The sequence below is a fragment of the Impatiens glandulifera genome, chromosome 5 (genome assembly GCF_907164915.1).
Source record: "Impatiens glandulifera chromosome 5, dImpGla2.1, whole genome shotgun sequence".
In the NCBI taxonomy this organism is placed as follows: domain Eukaryota; kingdom Viridiplantae; phylum Streptophyta; class Magnoliopsida; order Ericales; family Balsaminaceae; genus Impatiens; species Impatiens glandulifera.
Genome location: NC_061866.1, coordinates 46,653,728 through 46,673,774, shown reverse-complemented (window position 1 = coordinate 46,673,774; position 20,047 = coordinate 46,653,728). Strand labels below are relative to the sequence as shown.

General features: G+C 25.5%; 1 protein-coding gene across 1 annotated transcript; it reads left to right on the top strand.

Annotated features, from left to right (window-relative positions):
- The first annotated feature begins 17,490 nt into the window (after positions 1-17,490).
- Positions 17,491-19,184, top strand: LOC124939885 (peroxidase 27-like). Its single transcript, XM_047480341.1, has 4 exons — positions 17,491-17,701; positions 17,794-17,982; positions 18,225-18,390; positions 18,477-19,184. The coding sequence occupies exons 1-4, from the start codon at positions 17,501-17,503 to the stop codon at positions 18,875-18,877; spliced, it is 957 nt and encodes a 318-aa protein (XP_047336297.1). The 5' UTR covers positions 17,491-17,500; the 3' UTR covers positions 18,878-19,184.
- The last annotated feature ends 863 nt before the right edge of the window (positions 19,185-20,047 follow it).

Below are 20,047 nucleotides of genomic sequence, written 5' to 3'. Positions count from 1 at the left end.
TTTAAAAAAAATGGTATTTTTCATCAAAAGTCTTGCCCTTACACCCCACAACAAAATGGGGTGGTAGAGCGAAAACATCAACATTTACTACAAGTAGCACGTTCTCTGCTTTTTCAAGCCAAATTACCCACAACTTTTTGGCCATTTTCAATCCTTATGGCCACACATATCATAAATAGGACCCCTTCACAAATTTTAAATTGGGAGAGTCCATTTTTTAAATTGTATAAAGAAAGTCCAGATCTTTCAAATCTTAGGGTGTTTGGTTGCTTGTGTTATGTGAAAAATAACTTTCCTTACAAAACTAAATTTGAACCAAGAGGAAAAAAATGTATTTTTATTGGTTATTCATGTGGACAGAAGGGTTATAGAGTGTTTGATATTTCAAATGAAAATATTTTTGTATCAAGAGATGTAACCTTTCATGAAAATATTTTTCCATATCAAAAAGAAAATATTTTTGTGAAAAAACCTCAAAACCCTACAAATGTAGATTTTTTTGATAATTCTGATGAAGAATCAGAATTATATGGTGAAGATGATCCATTAATTTCAAATGATTTTGATAATCATCCAACTGAAAATCAAAATTTTGAGTCAAACACATCTACACAGCCTAGTCTAAATGACTCATTGATTCATCCACAAGAACAACAAAGAAAAAGCAGCAGGGATAGAAAGCCTCCTACTTGGCTTGACAATTATGTTGTCAATTCAAATACAAATAACAATGATAAGTCATATACTCCAAACACATTCCCTTATTCGACTAAATGTATGAATGCTGAACACCTAGAGTTTTTAGGAAACATATCCACTATTAAAGAACCACAAAATTTTAAAGAAGCTGTAAAAATCAAACATTGGAAAGATGCTATGGATGATGAATTAACAGCTTTAAAAGAAAATAATACATGGAGTCTAGTTCAACTTCCTAAAGGGAAGAAAGCGATAGGCTGTAGATGGATATATAAGACCAAGTTGAATCCAGATGGATCGATTGCTAAATACAAGGCACGTTTAGTGGCGAAAGGATACAATCAAAAAGACGGCATTGACTTCCACGACAGTTTCTCCCCAGTTGCTAAAACAGTCACGGTAAGAATCTTATTTGCTTTAACATCTGCTAATAACTGGTTTTTGCAGCAATTTGACGTAAACAATGCATTCCTCCACGGTGACTTGGAAGAGGATGTTTTTATGGACATTCCAGAAGGATTAACGGGAGAAATAAATAAACGAAATCTGGTATGTCATCTAAACAAAAGCCTTTATGGCTTAAAACAATCTTCAAGGCAGTGGAATAAAGAGTTTTCAAAACAATTAATTCATTTTGGTTTTGTTCAATCAATTAATGATAACTGTTTATTCATTTTTAAAACTGAAAAAACATTTACTGCCTTGTTAGTTTATGTAGATGATATACTTATTGCTGGAAATTCTATAGAAATTATAAATGATGTTAAGAATTATCTTGATAAAAAATTTACAATCAAAGACTTGGGCGAAGCCAAATATTTTCTAGGGTTGGAATTGCATCGTACTAAAGCTGGTTTATTTGTAAATCAGCGCAAGTATATTCTTGACATACTGGCTGACACAGGTCTTACTGGATGTAAACCAGTTGATATCCCAATGAAAAAAGGGATCAAACTCAATGAATTAAATAGTCCAGAATTGGCTGAACCAGAGATGTTCAGAAGGCTTGTTGGACGTTTAATTTACTTGAGTTTTACAAGACCAGATATCGGGTTTAGTGTCCAGCAACTAAGTCAATATATGCAGAAACCGCTGGAAGTCCATTGGGAGGCTGCCTTACAGGTTGTCAAGTACCTTAAAGGCACGCCTTCACTTGGACTGTTTTACTCTTGTAATACTAATAGTGTACTTGAGGCTTTTTCAGATGCCGATTGGGCAACTTGTACAGACAGTCGGAGGTCCCTTACAGGTTATTGTGTTAAACTTGGAGGAGCCATGGTGTCTTGGAAAACAAAAAAACAAAACACAGTCTCACGATCCACTGCAGAAGCGGAATATCGAAGCATGGCCACCACTGTATGTGAGCTGAAATGGATCACTTTTTTGCTGAAAGACTTCAATGCTGCAGTCCATCTCCCGATTCCCCTACGCTGCGACAATCAAGCTGCAATACATATTACTGAAAATCCAGTCTTCCACGAGAGAACGAAACATCTCGACATAGATTGTCATATTGTGAGGGACAGTTTCAAACAAGGTTTTATTCAGCCATTACATGTATATTCAAAAATTCAACAAGCTGACATTTTTACAAAGCCCTTAGAATTTCGACCTTTTGTTAATCTTAGAGACAAGATGAACTTAAGGGATGTTCATCTTGAGGGAGGGATGTGAAAATATGTTGATATGTTTGTTTTTATAAGTTTATAGTCTTATTAAAACCTGATAGATAATTCAGGGACTGTAACAGATTTATTACATTAATAAAAGGATTGAAGACTCCTAAAGTCTTTTACGTTTTTTCTCAATCAGTTTCTTCATTCTTCTCCAACCTAATTTTACAACTCAATTCAAAGTTCAGAAACTTCACAATTAATGTGGGTGTCATGCTAGTTCTTCTTAATTCAAAAAATGAATCTATATAATAAATTTTCAACAAATCGACTATGAATTATTTTTTTAAAAATTATTTTGTTAGAATTTATTAAATTGTAGTGGAGATGTAGAGTCATTTTAACTTTTACATACAACAATGATAAATTAGAAAATGATATTCTTCACAGAAAAATGATTCGTGAACAACAAATCAATGTTTAAGAAGACTCAAAAACTTTATAATTGAATAAACTATATATGTACAATGTGAGAAAAGTGTTGAACTTCAAATTGAACTAAGGTCTATAAAAAGAGCTTTAATTTTGACCTTTATTTTTGTTTTGGTTGTTCATTAACTTATATATGTCACCAAATGACATGATTTGCATTATTATGTTTCAATTTTTTTCCACATAAGTTTATTATGTGATTGGAAAGATTGTTAATTTTATTTTATCATGTGAAACGACATTATTTCGTTGGGAGTGCTTTAATTATGTGTAAAAAAACAAGCCATTTTGATAAATGTATTTTGTTAAGAATTTTGATGACATTTCTTTAAAAAATTTCATACTAGGTTTTATTATTGGTTTATGAAAGACAAACATAGAGAAAAGTCACACCCTATGATTTGACAAATAACTAACAAATTTTCATGAGCTTAATTAAATTAATTATTATGTAAGACATCATTAATGCCTAACTTTTGTAGATAAGCTACCCTTTGAATTGTGTATTAAGGTTTTGTTTGGATCTAACAATTAGGATGAAGATGGAACAGTTAAATTTATAAAGATATAGGTGGAGAGAATATCAAGCAATTTTTTAATAGATTTTGTTATCTTATATATCCTTTAATTAATCAGACCATCTTATTTAATATCCATATCATATGTCTTTGTGGTAAATCATGCCAACTATTTGCAAGCCAAAAATATCATTTAGAAAAGCACATATAACTCTAATTAATATCAAACCTAAGTAGATATCTCGTTTAATTAATCCAGTGGACAAAGCACAAATTAAAACTCATTGTCACATGATCGTGAATTCGAATATTCCGAACAATTTAAAGAAAAAATCTCAAAAACATAACAAAAGAAAAAATAAAATCGACAGTTTGTTTGAAACTCACCCTTTTGTCCCCAATCAATGAATTATAAATTTGATTGGAAGAAATAGTTTGTTTGAAATTTTCTCATCTTCGTATCTTTTGAAATGGCAAGTTTTTTCAATTTTTGCTATTAATATGATTTAATATTTTCAAAAAATTTAACACATTTTTTTTTTATTAATGTAGGAAACGCATGAAACACAAATTTTCTAGTGAATAATAAGACTATGGCATATCTTAATTAAGTGTTGGATAAACATGGTACGTAATATGTAGTTGTTATCATTATTCCATTGATCATATGTCCAAATCATGGACTATTAACACTTAAAAAATTGATTTGATTTCAGGGGTTACAAATGGATTAAACCAATTTTAAAGGATAAAATTAGGTCATTAGTCATGTTATTAACAACCATTAATTATCTATAGCATTGACGATTTAATTAAACAATGTCTAATTATATATGTGAGGTGCACATATTCTTAATGGATCATGACAACATGGTCATGATAATTTCTTTCAATGAATAAGCTAATCTCATAAAAAATAAATTAGTTGTCTTTCATTTTCATTGAATCTATGATATTTATATATGTGCATGATTGATTATTTTGGTGGCAAATATTCTATATGGTAAAGTTAAAATTTCAATTTTTTTTTTTCATTTTTTACTATTTTAAAGAAAATTAGTAAGTTAGTTAAGGTAATTTTTTACTATTTTTATAATTTTAAATTTACAATCTTAAATAATTTAGAAATCACTTTGGTCGTTTAAACTATATTAGTTAACAATTTTTTAATGATTGAAGTCAATATTTTTTAATTTTCAATTATACCTTTATTAATATTATTATATATAACTTATTATTATACAATAGATTAAATATATATATATATATATTGTTGTAATATCATTATTAAAAGTTATACTTATAAAAATAATGATAATCTTACCAATTATTATTATCACTAATTTTTATAATTTAATTAATTCATAATTATTATATTACTATTTTGGTTTTATATTTATTTTAATAATATCAATTAATAACATTTAAACGAAATAAATATAATTCACATAAAAAATATATTAGAATTAATTTTGTATATTAATTAAAATTTCATTGATTATTAAATATAAAAATTAATAATATTAAATAATAATGATACAAATAAATTATTATAATAAATAAATTAAAATTTATTATAGTAATTAAGTATAAAAATAAAATCCAAACTGTAAAAAGATAAAATTAACTTTTTGTCTACCATATGCATATTCTTATATTATATATCTAACCCAAAAATATATCATTTATATATTTTTGTACTTTAAACCAAACAAAAATTATGAGGGTTATAAGTTTTTGCAGTCCTAAACCTATTTTAAAATTTTACTTAACTGTCTTTATTTAGTAATACAAATTTTCTTAGAAAACTTTAGAAAAAATGTATTATTAAATAAAGATAGTTAAGTAAAATTTTATAATATCAAGATTAATAAATTTAATTGTAGTCCGGTGAAAAGAATCATATAAGAGAGCAAAGGATTTCTAATTTTTTTTATAAAAAATGTTAAAATAACGGGGGAATTAAAGCCATTGTACTACATTCAATTTGTTAAATCAAAGTTTCAATAAATGAGTCAAGATAGGAAAAGGTAAAAATATTGTTAAGTTCAAAAACTTAATAAACTTGAGTGTTAATTTTAAATCTTATGAAGATCCCTGTTTGAATTATTAATGATGATTTGTGAGTAATGGTTGAATTAGTAAAGAATTGACATCACATGGAGACAATGTTTTGGACATATGTAGTTGATTGGTCCAAAATCTGATGTGATTTTATGTTTTTTCTTTAATAAAAAAATAAATAATAATAAAATCATATTTTACTTAATTAGTTCAAGATGTCAAGAGTAAAGTTACGAATTCAATTCTTACTTATAAATTTAAAAGATCTTAAATTGTAGTAAATTGAAGTGGGTGTTATGACTACAAGAGTTATTCTAACATTCTACCTAAAATAAAATAAATATATGTCGAAACTTAAATGAAGTAAAGTCAGCAACACTGTCGAATGCCACTTCTTTCTGTCGCATATGATCTAGTCTTAAAATTTTGTTTTGCAAAATTAAGTTTTGTTGAACATATATATTCCACTAAGGTATGGAATTGTAAAAATCTAATTAAAATATCAAAATATTTCAAGTTATGATAAAAATTAAAACTGAAAAACAAGTTATTGATAATATCAGACTACATTTGTAAACATTTGGGCCTGGGCCCATTCCACTTAATGAAACAACTGGTATCAGAATTTTTTTTTATTTCTTTTAGAAAAAGAAGAAGAGATTTCTTATAAAATTATATTTTTCTAAAGTTTGTTTAAATAGTAATAAAACTTAAATTCACCCTTTATATGTTAAATATGCCCGGGTTAACTTTGTGCAGGAATATCAATAGCCAGATCGGTTAAAATTTTAAACTTAACATTTTGTTATGATTTTATTTTTGAAATTTATTTATATTATGATTATGATGTTTAATTCAAGTTAATTAAAATCGTTAAATAGTTGTAAACATGAAACATTCAGATTTATTTGAAATTATAAAAATTTAATTTTAAAAAAATATTAGTTATATATTATTATTTATATACATAATTAAGGATTTTATGCCTTAACTATTTTTTAAAATTTATATATATAATTAATTAAAAAATAATAATAAATAGATAACACTATAAAAAATTATATTTACAAAATTAATTTATTTGAATAAATAATAACTTTATTTTGATCAATAATTATAAATTTGTTTTTCCAATATAAAATGTTATAATATTGTAACATTTTTTAAAATTATAATATTTTAAGAATTAATTTAAAATTTTAACCATTGATTTTATTTGATTTTGAAAATTTTATACTATAAGGCCTTTTTCATTATAAGTTTTTATTTTAATTTTTTCAAAATTAATTTTCAAATCAATCATTTCATTAACTAAAATATTAAAATATCATTTATTTTAAATTATTATTTTATATTTTATTTATATATATCAATATATTTAAGTCTTTTTACTTAAAATAATCATTACCTCCTCAAAATCATCACCCATCATTCAATTTTTCTCTCTCTTAATTTTTAAAAAAAATCCATAAACGAACAACCTTAAGATTTTAGATGAAGTTTTAAAATAATCATTCTATTTTATGATAACTTTATTTTGTAAATAGTATATAATTATAATTATTTTTGAAACAATATCATATTTACTTAACTAAATTAAAGATCAGATTGTGAAATATACTTATATCAAAAATATTTTATTTATATTTGCAAATTTGAGATAGTTAATTTTTTTACTAGATGACTTGTAGTTTATTTAATATAATTAAATTTTATTTTTCTTATTTATTAAAATAACTTCATAATATTAAAAATAGATATAGAGGAGTGATAGAGTGAGGGAATTTAGTAAGGGAATTTGGTGAGTGAATGACGTGGCATCACCTTCATTGGAAAATAGATATAGAGGAGTGATAGAGTGAGGGAATTTAGTAAGGGAATTTGGTGAGGGAATGACGTGGCATCACCTTCATTGGTTGGAAAATGTAAAAATGGAAGGAAAGAGAAAAAAGAGAGAAATTATTTGATTTTTTCAACTAATAAGATTATGCCACATCATTCTCTTACCAAATTCCCTCACCTAATCATTTCTCTTAAAAATATTATATATTTTATAGTATAAGTTTCTATATATAGGTTTGGTAACGGTTTTACAGGAATAATTTATAAAGGCGTATTGACAGTGGCGGCAGCAAAGCTAAATAAATCCTAATTCTTTGGAAAAGGTTTGGATTGAACACTCTTCATCAATCAATCGATCATGGAATCAAGATCTTCCAAAAATAAGATTCTTATGATGACGATGAACCCTAACGATCGAATCAGCAAGCTTCCAGACCATATCATCCACGATATTCTCCGCTTTTAACCGATTAGATTCGCCGCCCAAACTATTATCCTTTCACAAAGATGGAAGAACGTCTTTTCTTCAATCCCCGACCTCGATTTCACAACCATTCCTTTTGATTTTCCAGCTCAGTTTGCGTTGGAACTTATCCCAATGGAACTATCATCCGTTTGTGTTTGGAATTGATTAGTTGAAATTATATCAACAGATGAATGACTCAACTGACGATAAATATTGGGAAGAACAACTTTCGGAAATGCATTCTTTTCTTAAATTATCAGGATGGTTAGGTTGAAAGGGTTTTTAGATTCTTATGAATACATTAGTTTTGCAAAGAAGATTGGATAGTCAACAATTGATTAAGTCTGTTTTTAATGAAATGTCCTTCCACATCTTCTAAAGCTAAGATTGTATTTCAATAAACTATCATTTCATTTTTTTTGCTTTAATTTCTTTAACATTAAAAATTTATAATTATTTGATTTCACATTTATTTACATTAATACATATTCTTACATTATTGATAAAAATATATTGAATGTTTAAAATTATACATAAAGCTGATTATCTATTGTTAGATTGTTTTTTGTTTAATTATTTTTCATTATCAGTTCTCTTGGAGAAAACCATGCCATTTTTCACTTTTCTTTGTCTATGCTTGATGATGAATGCATTTTATTTTACTATTTTATTTTGAATGTTTTTAATTAAATTGTTTTTAGCAACTACACTTCTAACAACTTATGGATGTTACCCTGTATTTTATGTCTGGGTGGTTACTCAATCAATTTATTAATATTAAACGATAGAATTGAACCTGTGACATTATGATCTCTTAAACGACTCTTAATACTGGGATACGTACTTTGGTGGGTTTATTAAACCAATTTTTTTGACATAACTAAGTAGGTTTAATATTATATAATGTTGATTTTTGAATTTGGGTAATAATTTATTTTATTAAAGTTACATCACACGTTTAATTTTAATGATTCAAACGAGATAAATACTGTAAAATCTAGTTCTACATTACATTCTTTTCATAACAATGCAATTAAGTTGGATAGAAAAGATATAGAAAGAATGAATTTGGGCTTGCATTGTTGTTGTTAATGACCTTTTCTAACTTCTTATTATTTTAAGTTGAAAAATCTCTTTTCATTATTTACAAAGCCGAAGTTAAAACAATTTATAAGCAAATCAAAATAATATTTAGAAAATTTAAACCACAAAATAAAATGTCGATGAGATGATACTAAATAGTTTGAACAATCTGCAAAAATTTTAAAACCCAATAATAAAGAAGATATTTAATTCTTGCGCATTTTTTCAATTAAAAACTCAATAAAGATATTTCATTAATGCAATTATTTCCGGTTGATTTCAAAGACGAGATAGAACAAGTCTAAAAAAAATCCCTACTAGAAAATCTAGCTAACCGGAAATAATGCAATGATTGGGATATAAAGATAATTCTCTCTAGAGCCTCTATATTATATTTGAATATTTAACAATAGGGCAAGAGAAAACTAGGAACAACTTTTAAAATATATATTTTTAACTTCATTTGTTCGGGTACAATTTCACAAACATTGTAAGTGCTAGGATATATGTTATCTTGGTGTTCATGTTCAACGACAATGTCTTCAAAAAGAGTTACGTGGAATTGAAAAGTTTGAAACATATACGAAAAGATTAATGAAATAATAAGAAATTTGAAGAACTACTTAAACTCGCGATCTATAAATTTTTAGACAATAACTCCTAATACTTGAACTATCATACTAAGTTAAACCTTCATTTTTAATATGTTTGCATACTCAAATCAGACACAACATGGATATATAATAAGTTATATCAAATATAATCCACTATTTTTAAGTTAGAGAATAAAATTTATAACATCATATTGACAACTTCAAGTGAAAGCTAAGAAAGTAACAAACAACACTGCAATTTGAATCACCTTAAGGTCTTTAGTAGTGCAATTTGAATCTCACCCACCATGATCTTGATAAAAAAAAATGTCTAAGAACCATTAGAGACGTGCCTCGTAATTTTTTTAAATTTGCTTGATGAATTGTTGTTAACCTTTACAATTCAAGAGGAACTAGCAAAGAGTGATTAGAAAATAAACCTAAATTTTGTTAATGAAATCGTGTCATTTTCTCATAATTTTATGTTGCGACATAATCTTTTTGCATGATTTTAGGCAGACAACAATTCAATTGAATCTTAGGGCATGGCAACAAAGCCAATATCTTATTGCTGATGGTTAAAACTCTACAGAATAAAATTTATTTAGATTTGTCTATCATAAATTCAATAATTTTCATATTCAGGCTACCCACATATAGTCGGGTAAAGGAATACATAAATTATAGTTAAATTAAAGGGGTTTGAACTTAATATTTATCAGAATACCCAACAAACAAGCATACACAACACATTTTAAATATTTCAATTTTATTAATAATATATAAAACATTAGTGTCCCAAATTTTATAAATAATATATAAATATTTCAATTTTATTAATAATATCTTATTGCTGATGGTTAAAACTCTACAAAATTCCAAAAAGCAAATGCTAGCATATATATATATATAGCCAAGGGATATGAAGTATAACCTTATCAATTCTTGGAAGGTGAGAAATATTAACTAAGAAAAGTATTATTCCAAAAACTGTCAATTTAGACTAATAATTTTAAAAAAGAGAGAAAAAAAAAAACATGAATATTATTTTTATCTAACTTTCTTATATTTAAGATATGTAAGAAACATTTTTTATTTGCCTATAAGAGTTTTAAGTGTGTTCGATCAGTTACAATTAGTGAATAATTTTAATTATTTTTACTTCTCTTTTTATCTGGTGCCCTTAAATGCTCATCTATATTTGATATAAAACGTAAATATATTTTACATATGAGATTACAATCTATTTGAATATATTATTGTTGCATTTGAGATTATTATTGAGATAAGTGTTTATTATAAATTGCTAATTTCTTTATTATAATAATATGTTGTTTATGCAGAGAATCAAATAAAGTTCTGCACTTATTACAAAGTATAGTAACCTGTTTAAATATATGTATAAAAGTATAGGGACTATAATGTATAAGTATTTAATAGATAAAGTATACATCGACAAGGCAGTGGAGCTCGACTCGAACTCAAGAACGATTTTATAAATTTGAGTTTGGACTGGACTATTTACATGCATGTTCAACTTGATTTAAAAAATTTGAATTAAAATTAAATTTTTAAATATTTGTAAAGAAAAAATATTTATTTGAAATTTTAATATTAAAAAAATAAAAATATATTATTTATTAATAAGCTCAAAAAAACTTGACAAAAACTCGATCAAGTATTATATGAGCTCGAGTTCAAGTTTAATATTAAACGAGTTGCTCGAACTTGAATCATCAAATTCAAACCCAAACAGTACTTTGAGCAACTTGAGTCATTTAACTTATCAATTTTCTAATTATTTTGAAATTGAATAAATGAACATAGATATTTTTTCAAAAACTAAATGGACTCTAGGTCAAAGCCCATTAAACGGTTAAATATGCGCATTAATGGATTAGATCAGGTATCTACAACGGCAACTATAAACCTTTATCTCTTCATAATTCTATTATAAGTTTCTAAGCATATACCTAGCAACACAAAACCTTTATTTTAATTAAAATATGCTTGTTTAACATGTGTATATTTCACTAAATCATTTAATTCAAAAAAATATGCAATAAAATATTATAAAATTTTAATTTTATTTTAAATTTTAATAAACTTAATATTTTAATTTATGTATATTATGATGATTAAAATCAATAATTTAAAATAAAATTTTTTTAAATAATAATTTATTTATTTTTAATTAAAAATTGTCAAATTTTCAAATTGGGGTCAATTTGAATTTAAGATTTTTCTCTTAAACCTCACAATTTGAGACTATTTATTGTTGAAATTAACTATATAAATGGTTTGAACATGCATTAACTCATTATATATGTTATATTTATAAGTAAATAAATAAAGATAAATGTCATTTCACTAAATTAGTGAGACATAATTTTTTTTTATTTACTTATAATCCGACTTTTAAAACAATTAAGGCAAAACCTAGTTAGGTATAATTTTAACACTAATGATCCTCAAAGTGTGAAGTTTTAAAAGAGTGGTCCGAAATTTTAATTGCCCAATAAAGTGCTCCAATTTGACAATTCAAGTAATTAAAAATTATTATATACATTTTATTTAGAATAATTGTTAAATACACACCAACAAAATAAATTATGATATTTAAGAATAAAATATTATATTTTTTTAAAGTAAGATTAACAATTTTTATATATATATATATAGGGGTGGGAAAAATTAGCAAAATTATAGATATATCGAAAATACCTTAACACAATATATTAAAAATATCAATTTTTAAGGTATACTGAAAAAATATAAGGTATGATACAGATACCGAAATTATTGGTACGGTAAATGTATGAGATTTTTAAAATTTTGGTAGGATAAAGTATTAAATAAATAAGAGAAATTATTTATTTATCTTCTATTAATAGACTAAATATAATAACCAATATTTTCTCAATTTAATTATTTCTCTATTACTATTATAAATAGATAAACTATTGTAAAAATTATTCATTCAATCAATAATATTATTTCAATCTTTCTCTTACTATTATAAATAGATAAATTATTGTACAGATTATTCATTCAATCAGTAATATTATTTCAATCTTTCTCTTCAAGAACTCAATCAAATAGTTCTTATTTATTTTATCAATTCAAGAAATCTAACTTGGTATATCTAGATATACCGAAATAATATTTATGAATTAAATAAATTTAATATTAATTTAATTATAGAAATATAATTTTTTTAATAATATCAAAATATAATTATACTTGAAATATTATTCAATTGGACAAGATAAATTTTTTTAAAGTTAATATGTTTTTTAGGTATCAAAAAATATAGTACTAATAAGGTATACCGAAATCAAGGTAAAAAAAATGTATTAATTTTTTTATTTTGAAATTAAGGTATACCGAAATCATGTTAAGGTAAATGTATGATTTTTTTGTATACAGAAATTTTTGGTAAGTATAAAATATAGATAAAACATTAAGGTATACCCTCTATTTTTTTAAAATATATAAAATTCTTTTTTTCTTATTTATTAAAATAACTTCATAATATTTAATTTTTTTTATATATTTTAATAATATTTTGAATTTTTTAATATGATTAATAACTTTAAAATTTTTTAATAAGATTAATAATTTTAATTTACATATAATTTTATTTATGATACCTTATTATTTAATATATATATATATATATATATATATATATTTATTAGAATAAGTTTATAGTATTAAAAAAAAAATTATTAATTTAAAATATATTTTTATTATTTAGCGTTTTATTTTGTTATTTATTCAATAAATATTTAACAAATTCGAAAAAAAAAATTAAAATGATTAATTTTAGTAAAATTTAGAATTGTATTTATTTTAAATAGAATTCTATATATTTAAATAAAATTGTTTACGAAAAAAATAATTTTATCTATTTTAAATAAATAAAGTTATATATAAATTAAAATAGTTAATCTTACAAAAAAAAAAATCAAAATATTAAATATCATTACTTAGTTTTTTTTTTTTTGTTTATTTAATAATATTTATATATAAATTTTATTATATATATATATTATAATTTTAGAAAATGAAAAATGAAAGATCAAATATCAAAGATAGGGAGTGTCTCTATTGTTAGAATAGTAGTGTGTTTTTATGTCTTTTGTTTCATAAGATACCCATTAGATAATTATGAATGTCAATGATAAGTTAATTAATAGTTATTTAGAGTAATCTTTACTTTACTCCTAAAACAGTCCAAATGTGTATGTTACTCAAACTTAAGCATCACATGACAATGTGCTCATAAATAGTTTTTTTTATTTTTCTATTTGTTTTTCCATAATGAAATGACCTTTGTTAAAAATAAAAAAGAGTAAAAAAATATATATATTTTTCCAAAAAAATATATTATTTCAAAAATAAAATATTTACACTAAACAAACTCTAATTAAGTCTCGAAATCAACTCTATACTATTTTCATATAATTCTCCAACATAACATAAGATAACATATTCTTTTTTTCATAGCTTTAACATCTTGATTATAAAAAATTTCATCTATAATTTTGTATTCACGAGTAAAAGATGAACAATTATCGAGAAAGATCTCCGAGAGTGAAAGAACTTTCTCGGCGATATTTATTTTACCAAGGGCGAAAGAATACTCTCGGTGATAAGATTATATTTTTCCCTAGGCCGCTTCTCTTTCTTCTTCCTCTCTTGGCTCCCGCACGTTTCTCTTTTCTTCGGCGATCCTGCTTGCTTAATCCTGCTCGCGATAAGATTGACTCTCTCTTTCTCCAATCTCAAGAAGTCTATCATTGGTCGAGGTCTATCTTAGACAAATCGAGATAGTTTGTGGAGTTCACCATAAAAAAAATGTACTATTTCTCTATCTAACTGATAACGATGCTAGATGTTAGGTTAAGACCACTTGTTATCTTAGAATTAATATCATATTCTTAATTTTATGGAGTTCACCATAAATTTACTTAAGTAATTGAAAATTGCTAAATGAATATAACATTTCGTATTAGATAAATTTGCGAATTCGTATGTTTGTCCTGAATTTATATATATTGTTGATTGGAAAGTTTTAATCTTTTCTCATGCCCGACAACCTATTTTATCGACAGTCGTATCACCGAGACGCTGCGATAGAATTTATTGTTATCGGATTACTGAAGTCATTTTCTCTTTCTTCAAGGTGTTTTACTCTGCTTAATTTTTTTTTTCTACTAGTGATAGATTAGGCTCCTTAAAGTTAAATTAGTTATAAAATAATTATGTTTTTTTATCTTGTTCACACATCTCAATTTATATAAATATTAAAATTAATATTAATTCGAACTTTTTCTTTTTCTTCTTCTCCACTTTAACATCCTTAGAATATTTTCTAATTAATTACTTTAAGTAAAGTTAAATTAGTTATAAAAAAATTATATTTGTTGTATCTTAATTATTCACTAAGGAGATAAACATCTTAATCAATATCTATGCTGAGAATATCCTAGTCCTCGTGATTTTCAAAATCGTATATTCCATTTAACAAATTACTAATCCACTAAGAATGAATTAATCCAAACTTACTCTTAGTAATTTTATTAATTAGTATCATAATTAAAAGAGAGTGATCTGACATAATTATTAACATTTAATATAATATTTGATATTAAATTATGGTACGTAGTAGTTATGAATAATGATAAATTAATTAAGTTAATTATTGAGAATGCATGTGAAATTACATGACCCTACCTTGTTGTCTTGTTCAAATGGAATTTTTTAACCTAGACCACTGCTCCAATCATTTAAATAAATATATGACCAAAGCCATTAATTCTTGATGTCATTTTTATTATAACTAATTCTTAGTTATACATTAGTTGTTTTTTTGTCGGTGCACTGTTCACATATACATTAATATAATCGTTTTTGGATAATAAATTAGTTCTAGTTGAATCAAATAAGATTTAAATATAAAATATTAATTTACAAATAATAAAAAATATATCTTAAAAATCAATTTTATGTCGTTCTTGGACTATAATGATGAGTCGAAAATTTTGAAATTGAAATAACACCAATATGTGTAAAGACTAAAATTTTAATTAAGTGATTCATAAGTCACATAATTTTTTTAGTATGACTTTAAAAATAAACTAATTTAAATTCAATAACAATTATTGATGAAGGAGAACAAGACGAGCAAATTAATGTGTTGGAAAAATCTCTATCCAAGATTTTGAACGAAAGTGAAATTTATCTTTGTTCGAATGTTGATATATATACCATCAGATTTAGAACGGGTTGGAGATAAATTATTTTTTAATATGACACTTACTGCAATTTGAGTTTGAGTTTGAGAATGAGTTTTGAGCCAGAGATGACAACAAATATGACGAAAGTCTTAATTAATTAAGAAAAAAAAACTTATTAGTATTTTTAAATGAAAATATATTAAATCGAAGAATATGTAGTCTACCCTAAGGCTAAATGTTTTAAAGTTTGATTTTTCATCATAAATTTATTAATTTGAAGTGTGCTATTAATGTGGGTTTAAAAAAATATATTTGGAAAAGTTAATGTGATGATTAGCTTTTACAGATCAATGAATATTAATTAATCTTAGACTGTACTTAATTGCCCATGCATGGGGGAGTTGGATATGTTTCTTTTGGAGCAGTTAGTAGTCCAAGTTGATCATACTATTTTTTTTTTTTTATTATAAATTGCTTAACTAATTTATTTATTAATCATATTTAATAAAATAATAGTTTTTCCCCAGCTATGCATTCAAGATAACATAAATGGATAGTGCCAAATCAAGCATGCATACAGAACACAACATGGTCGACTCCATAATTATTATTTTTTCTCAAATAATTTATTTTATTAAATTAAATAGCAGTTGGATTTTTATATATTAATTAAGGTGACTATATACAAATATTCGGTCTTCCTCTTGTCTTTCTCATTTGCATAAGTGAGCCAACTAAGATTCTCTCTACTAATAATTAAGAAAGGATAATTCAATATTTTAGTTAATAATTAATCATTTTATTTTTCCTTAATTTCAAACCAGTAAACTAATGATTATCTGCTCCTCATAATATAAACAACCCATCAAATAAAATCAAAACTTGATGATAATTCAAATCTTTTAAACTCTTTAAGATTTTAGTTAGAAAATGCATATATTGATATTTTATGTTTTATTAAATAAATATAATAAATTTATATTATTTTTAATGAAAATAACATAATTTAATTAGTTGATTAATTTAGAAATTAAACCTTGTTATATTTTTTATTTATTATTATTTTTTAATGTGGGTGCCTGTGGGAAGGAGCACTAGGCAGTTAGCCGCCTAGCTGACATTATCTTACTTAAGACCGGCCCTATATTTATAAATTAATACCCTTGTTATTTCTTATGTTATGGAAAATTGAAAAAATAAATAAATTAATTAATTGATGTACCCCACTAACTATGGGTTAATTTTTACTGCATTTTTGTTTAATTATTTAAATTTAAAAATATGTTAAATAGAGGAAATGTATCCAACTACAAACATTTTTAACAAAGGTGAAAAGAAAACGATACAATTCAACGATAATCATAATATATCGTCTTATTAACATAAAAGTAAGTAAATAATTCGTAAACAATAATGATTTCCAACCACCAACATTTATTTTTCACTAATTAACAGAAACAGAAATCAATCAAAAATTGTCTCTTATAGGGTCTATACATAGTAATGGTGGTTGAATTTTAGTATTGGTTAATTAGTAGCATTAAAATCATTCTATATATGATATGACTTTCTTTTAACCACAATTATGTTGTAATTATTGTCTATATATCTTTTCTTTTTCATGTATCAAATCTACATTTTTGTTTAATATCAAGATTACCTTTAACTAGAAAATTGAAATGACCTTTAAATTAGTTGACAAGTCTAGTATCAAGTAGCAACTTAATTTATTGTCCTAGATACAATTATATTATATATTATTGTAATGAAATTAAAGAAGTACTATTGATTAATTGGACATACATGAAGTCCTAGCTATAAATACCACCTTCTCCAATCAACCAACATATCATTAGTAAGAAGATCTCTCATCTTGCTTAAGAACATGGCCATCTCCATCATTTTCAAGCTTTTCTTGGTTGCATTAATGGTAGCAAATTCTCAGAGTCTAACACTCGACTACTACAAGAAAACATGCCCTTCCATTGAATATATTGTCAAAGAGACCACAGCTCATTATATTCTTCGAGCCCCCTCGCTATCCGCTCCATTACTAAGAATGCATTTCCACGATTGCTTTGTTAGGGTATAATTGAATTCATCTCATTTGTTCTTTTTAACTATTTTCTAATAAGATAAGAATTTTTTTAAAAATGTTGTGTTACATTTTATTTTCAGGGATGTGACGGGTCTGTACTTCTAAACTCCACGAAGAATAATAAAGCCGAGAAGGAATCAATCCCAAACCAGACTCTAAGAGGATGGCATGTGATTGACGCGGTGAAGACCGCCGTCGAGAGCAAGTGTCCCGGTGTTGTATCTTGTGCCGACATCTTGGCTTTAGTTGCTAGAGATGCTGTCTTATTGGTATGAGTAGAGATTATTTGAAAATTAATATTTTCTCACTATCACCATCACAACTACAAATACTTTGAAAATTGTCAAAGTAAAATGATTCTATTTTTATTTTATAAGATGCAGTTGAATTAGGTAAAACATTTTTAGTTGAAAAGTTAATGATTTTTTTGATTAATTTTTAGATCAAATTATATAAAATGTTTCTAATCAATTTTTTTTCTAACAAACATTAATGAAAATTATGTTTTCAGATAAAAGGACCATTTTGGGATGTGCCTTTAGGACGTAAAGATGGAAGAGTCTCCATCAAGACCGAAGCCGATAATGGCTTGCCATCTCCCTTTGCAAACATATCGTCGCTTAAGAGCAATTTTGGCAACGTAGGTTTGAATTCCAAGGACCTAGCCGTTCTTTCGGGTAATGCAAACTACGCAATAACATTTTTTATAAATAAAATGTATTGTATTTCTTTTGCGATAATTGTGTGATTAAATAATTATCAGGTGGACACACAATTGGAATCGGTCATTGTTTTGCGTTCAACAACAGATTGTACAACTTTACGGGTAAGGGTGATACCGACCCTTCATTGGATCCTAACTACATTACCCACCTAAAGGCAAAGTGTAAGCCCGGAGACAACACCACTTTCGTGGAAATGGACCCCGGGAGCTTTAAATCCTTTGACAACGATTACTACACATTGGTATCCAAGAGACGTGGATTGTTTCAATCTGATGCCGCCCTTCTCGACGATGCTCAAACTAAATCCTACGTTAAACTTCAATCTGCTACTCATGGTTCTACCTTCTTTAAGGACTTTGCCGAGTCTATGATTAAGATGGGAAATATTGGAGCTGGAAGTTCTGGTGAAATAAGGAAGCATTGTGCTTTTGTCAACTAAATAAGGGTCCTTTTTCGTTTTTTGTTTTTGTTTTTGTTCTTGTTTCGTGTGTGACGATGATCAGGGTGTTCATGCATGTCAGCTTGGGCTTACATCGATCGATCTGTGGCTGCCTGACTCATGTTCTTGTATTTTGATTTGTTCCCTGATTTTCTTTTCTTGAATAAATGAGGCATGGTCTCTCAAATGTAAGGGATGTCTTCATATGTTTGAAACTGGTCTGTTTTGTACCAGTCAATTTGCTTGCGAGATTAATATAATTGTGCATGTTTGATCAAAATGATTATTGGAACTCATTTGTCCTTAATTATTCATGTCATTTTAATTCATATTAATGTTTAGGGTCACAGTCCAACCCAAAAAGTAACATGAGAGGAAAATAAATAATAAATTATTACATAATTCAAAAGATTAGGATTTTGATTCAGAGAATCTTACTAACTTTATAATTAAAAAACAAAATGAATAGGTAAGTATCATGACCCAACCCATACTCCCATCTCCCAAAACCAATCGAGGATAGGAAATGACGAATCTATATAGGGCTCGGTGGGCTAAAGCACAACCAAAAAAAAAAAAAATTCCCGTAAAAATATGACATTACCCTTAATTTCTTAAAAAATTTTAATATAATTCATTATTTTTTTTATCTAATTATTAAAAATATGGTAAAACTTTACTTTTATATACTTATTTTTTTCAAAATTTTCTCGTTATTATTTTAAGCCCACCCTAAATTCTTTTCAAACCCACCCTAATTCGAAATTTTGGGTCCATCCCTGGATAGAATTGAGTCTATATTTTATAAATTTAAATTCAGATTTATTATATTTGTTACTCTATCAAGACATATACTATAGACAAATTGGATTTATTGAATACGAATTGGTTTGATAATTTTTGCGATTCTATACCTCTATAGTTTTTTTTAACTAATTTTAAAACAATTAATCAAACAAAATAAACTACAAAAACACATTCATAATAACAAATTTTCTTATTAAACAAAGACAAAAATAATTAAACTTGTATATCTATAACAAAATAAAAAGATCCAATACATTGTAATTTTAATTAATAAGATTAGTTCGGTTATTTAAATAAAACTTATATCTAATCATGATTTTATTATATCAAAACTTTATATCCTAAATTTAGTCGGTATATCAG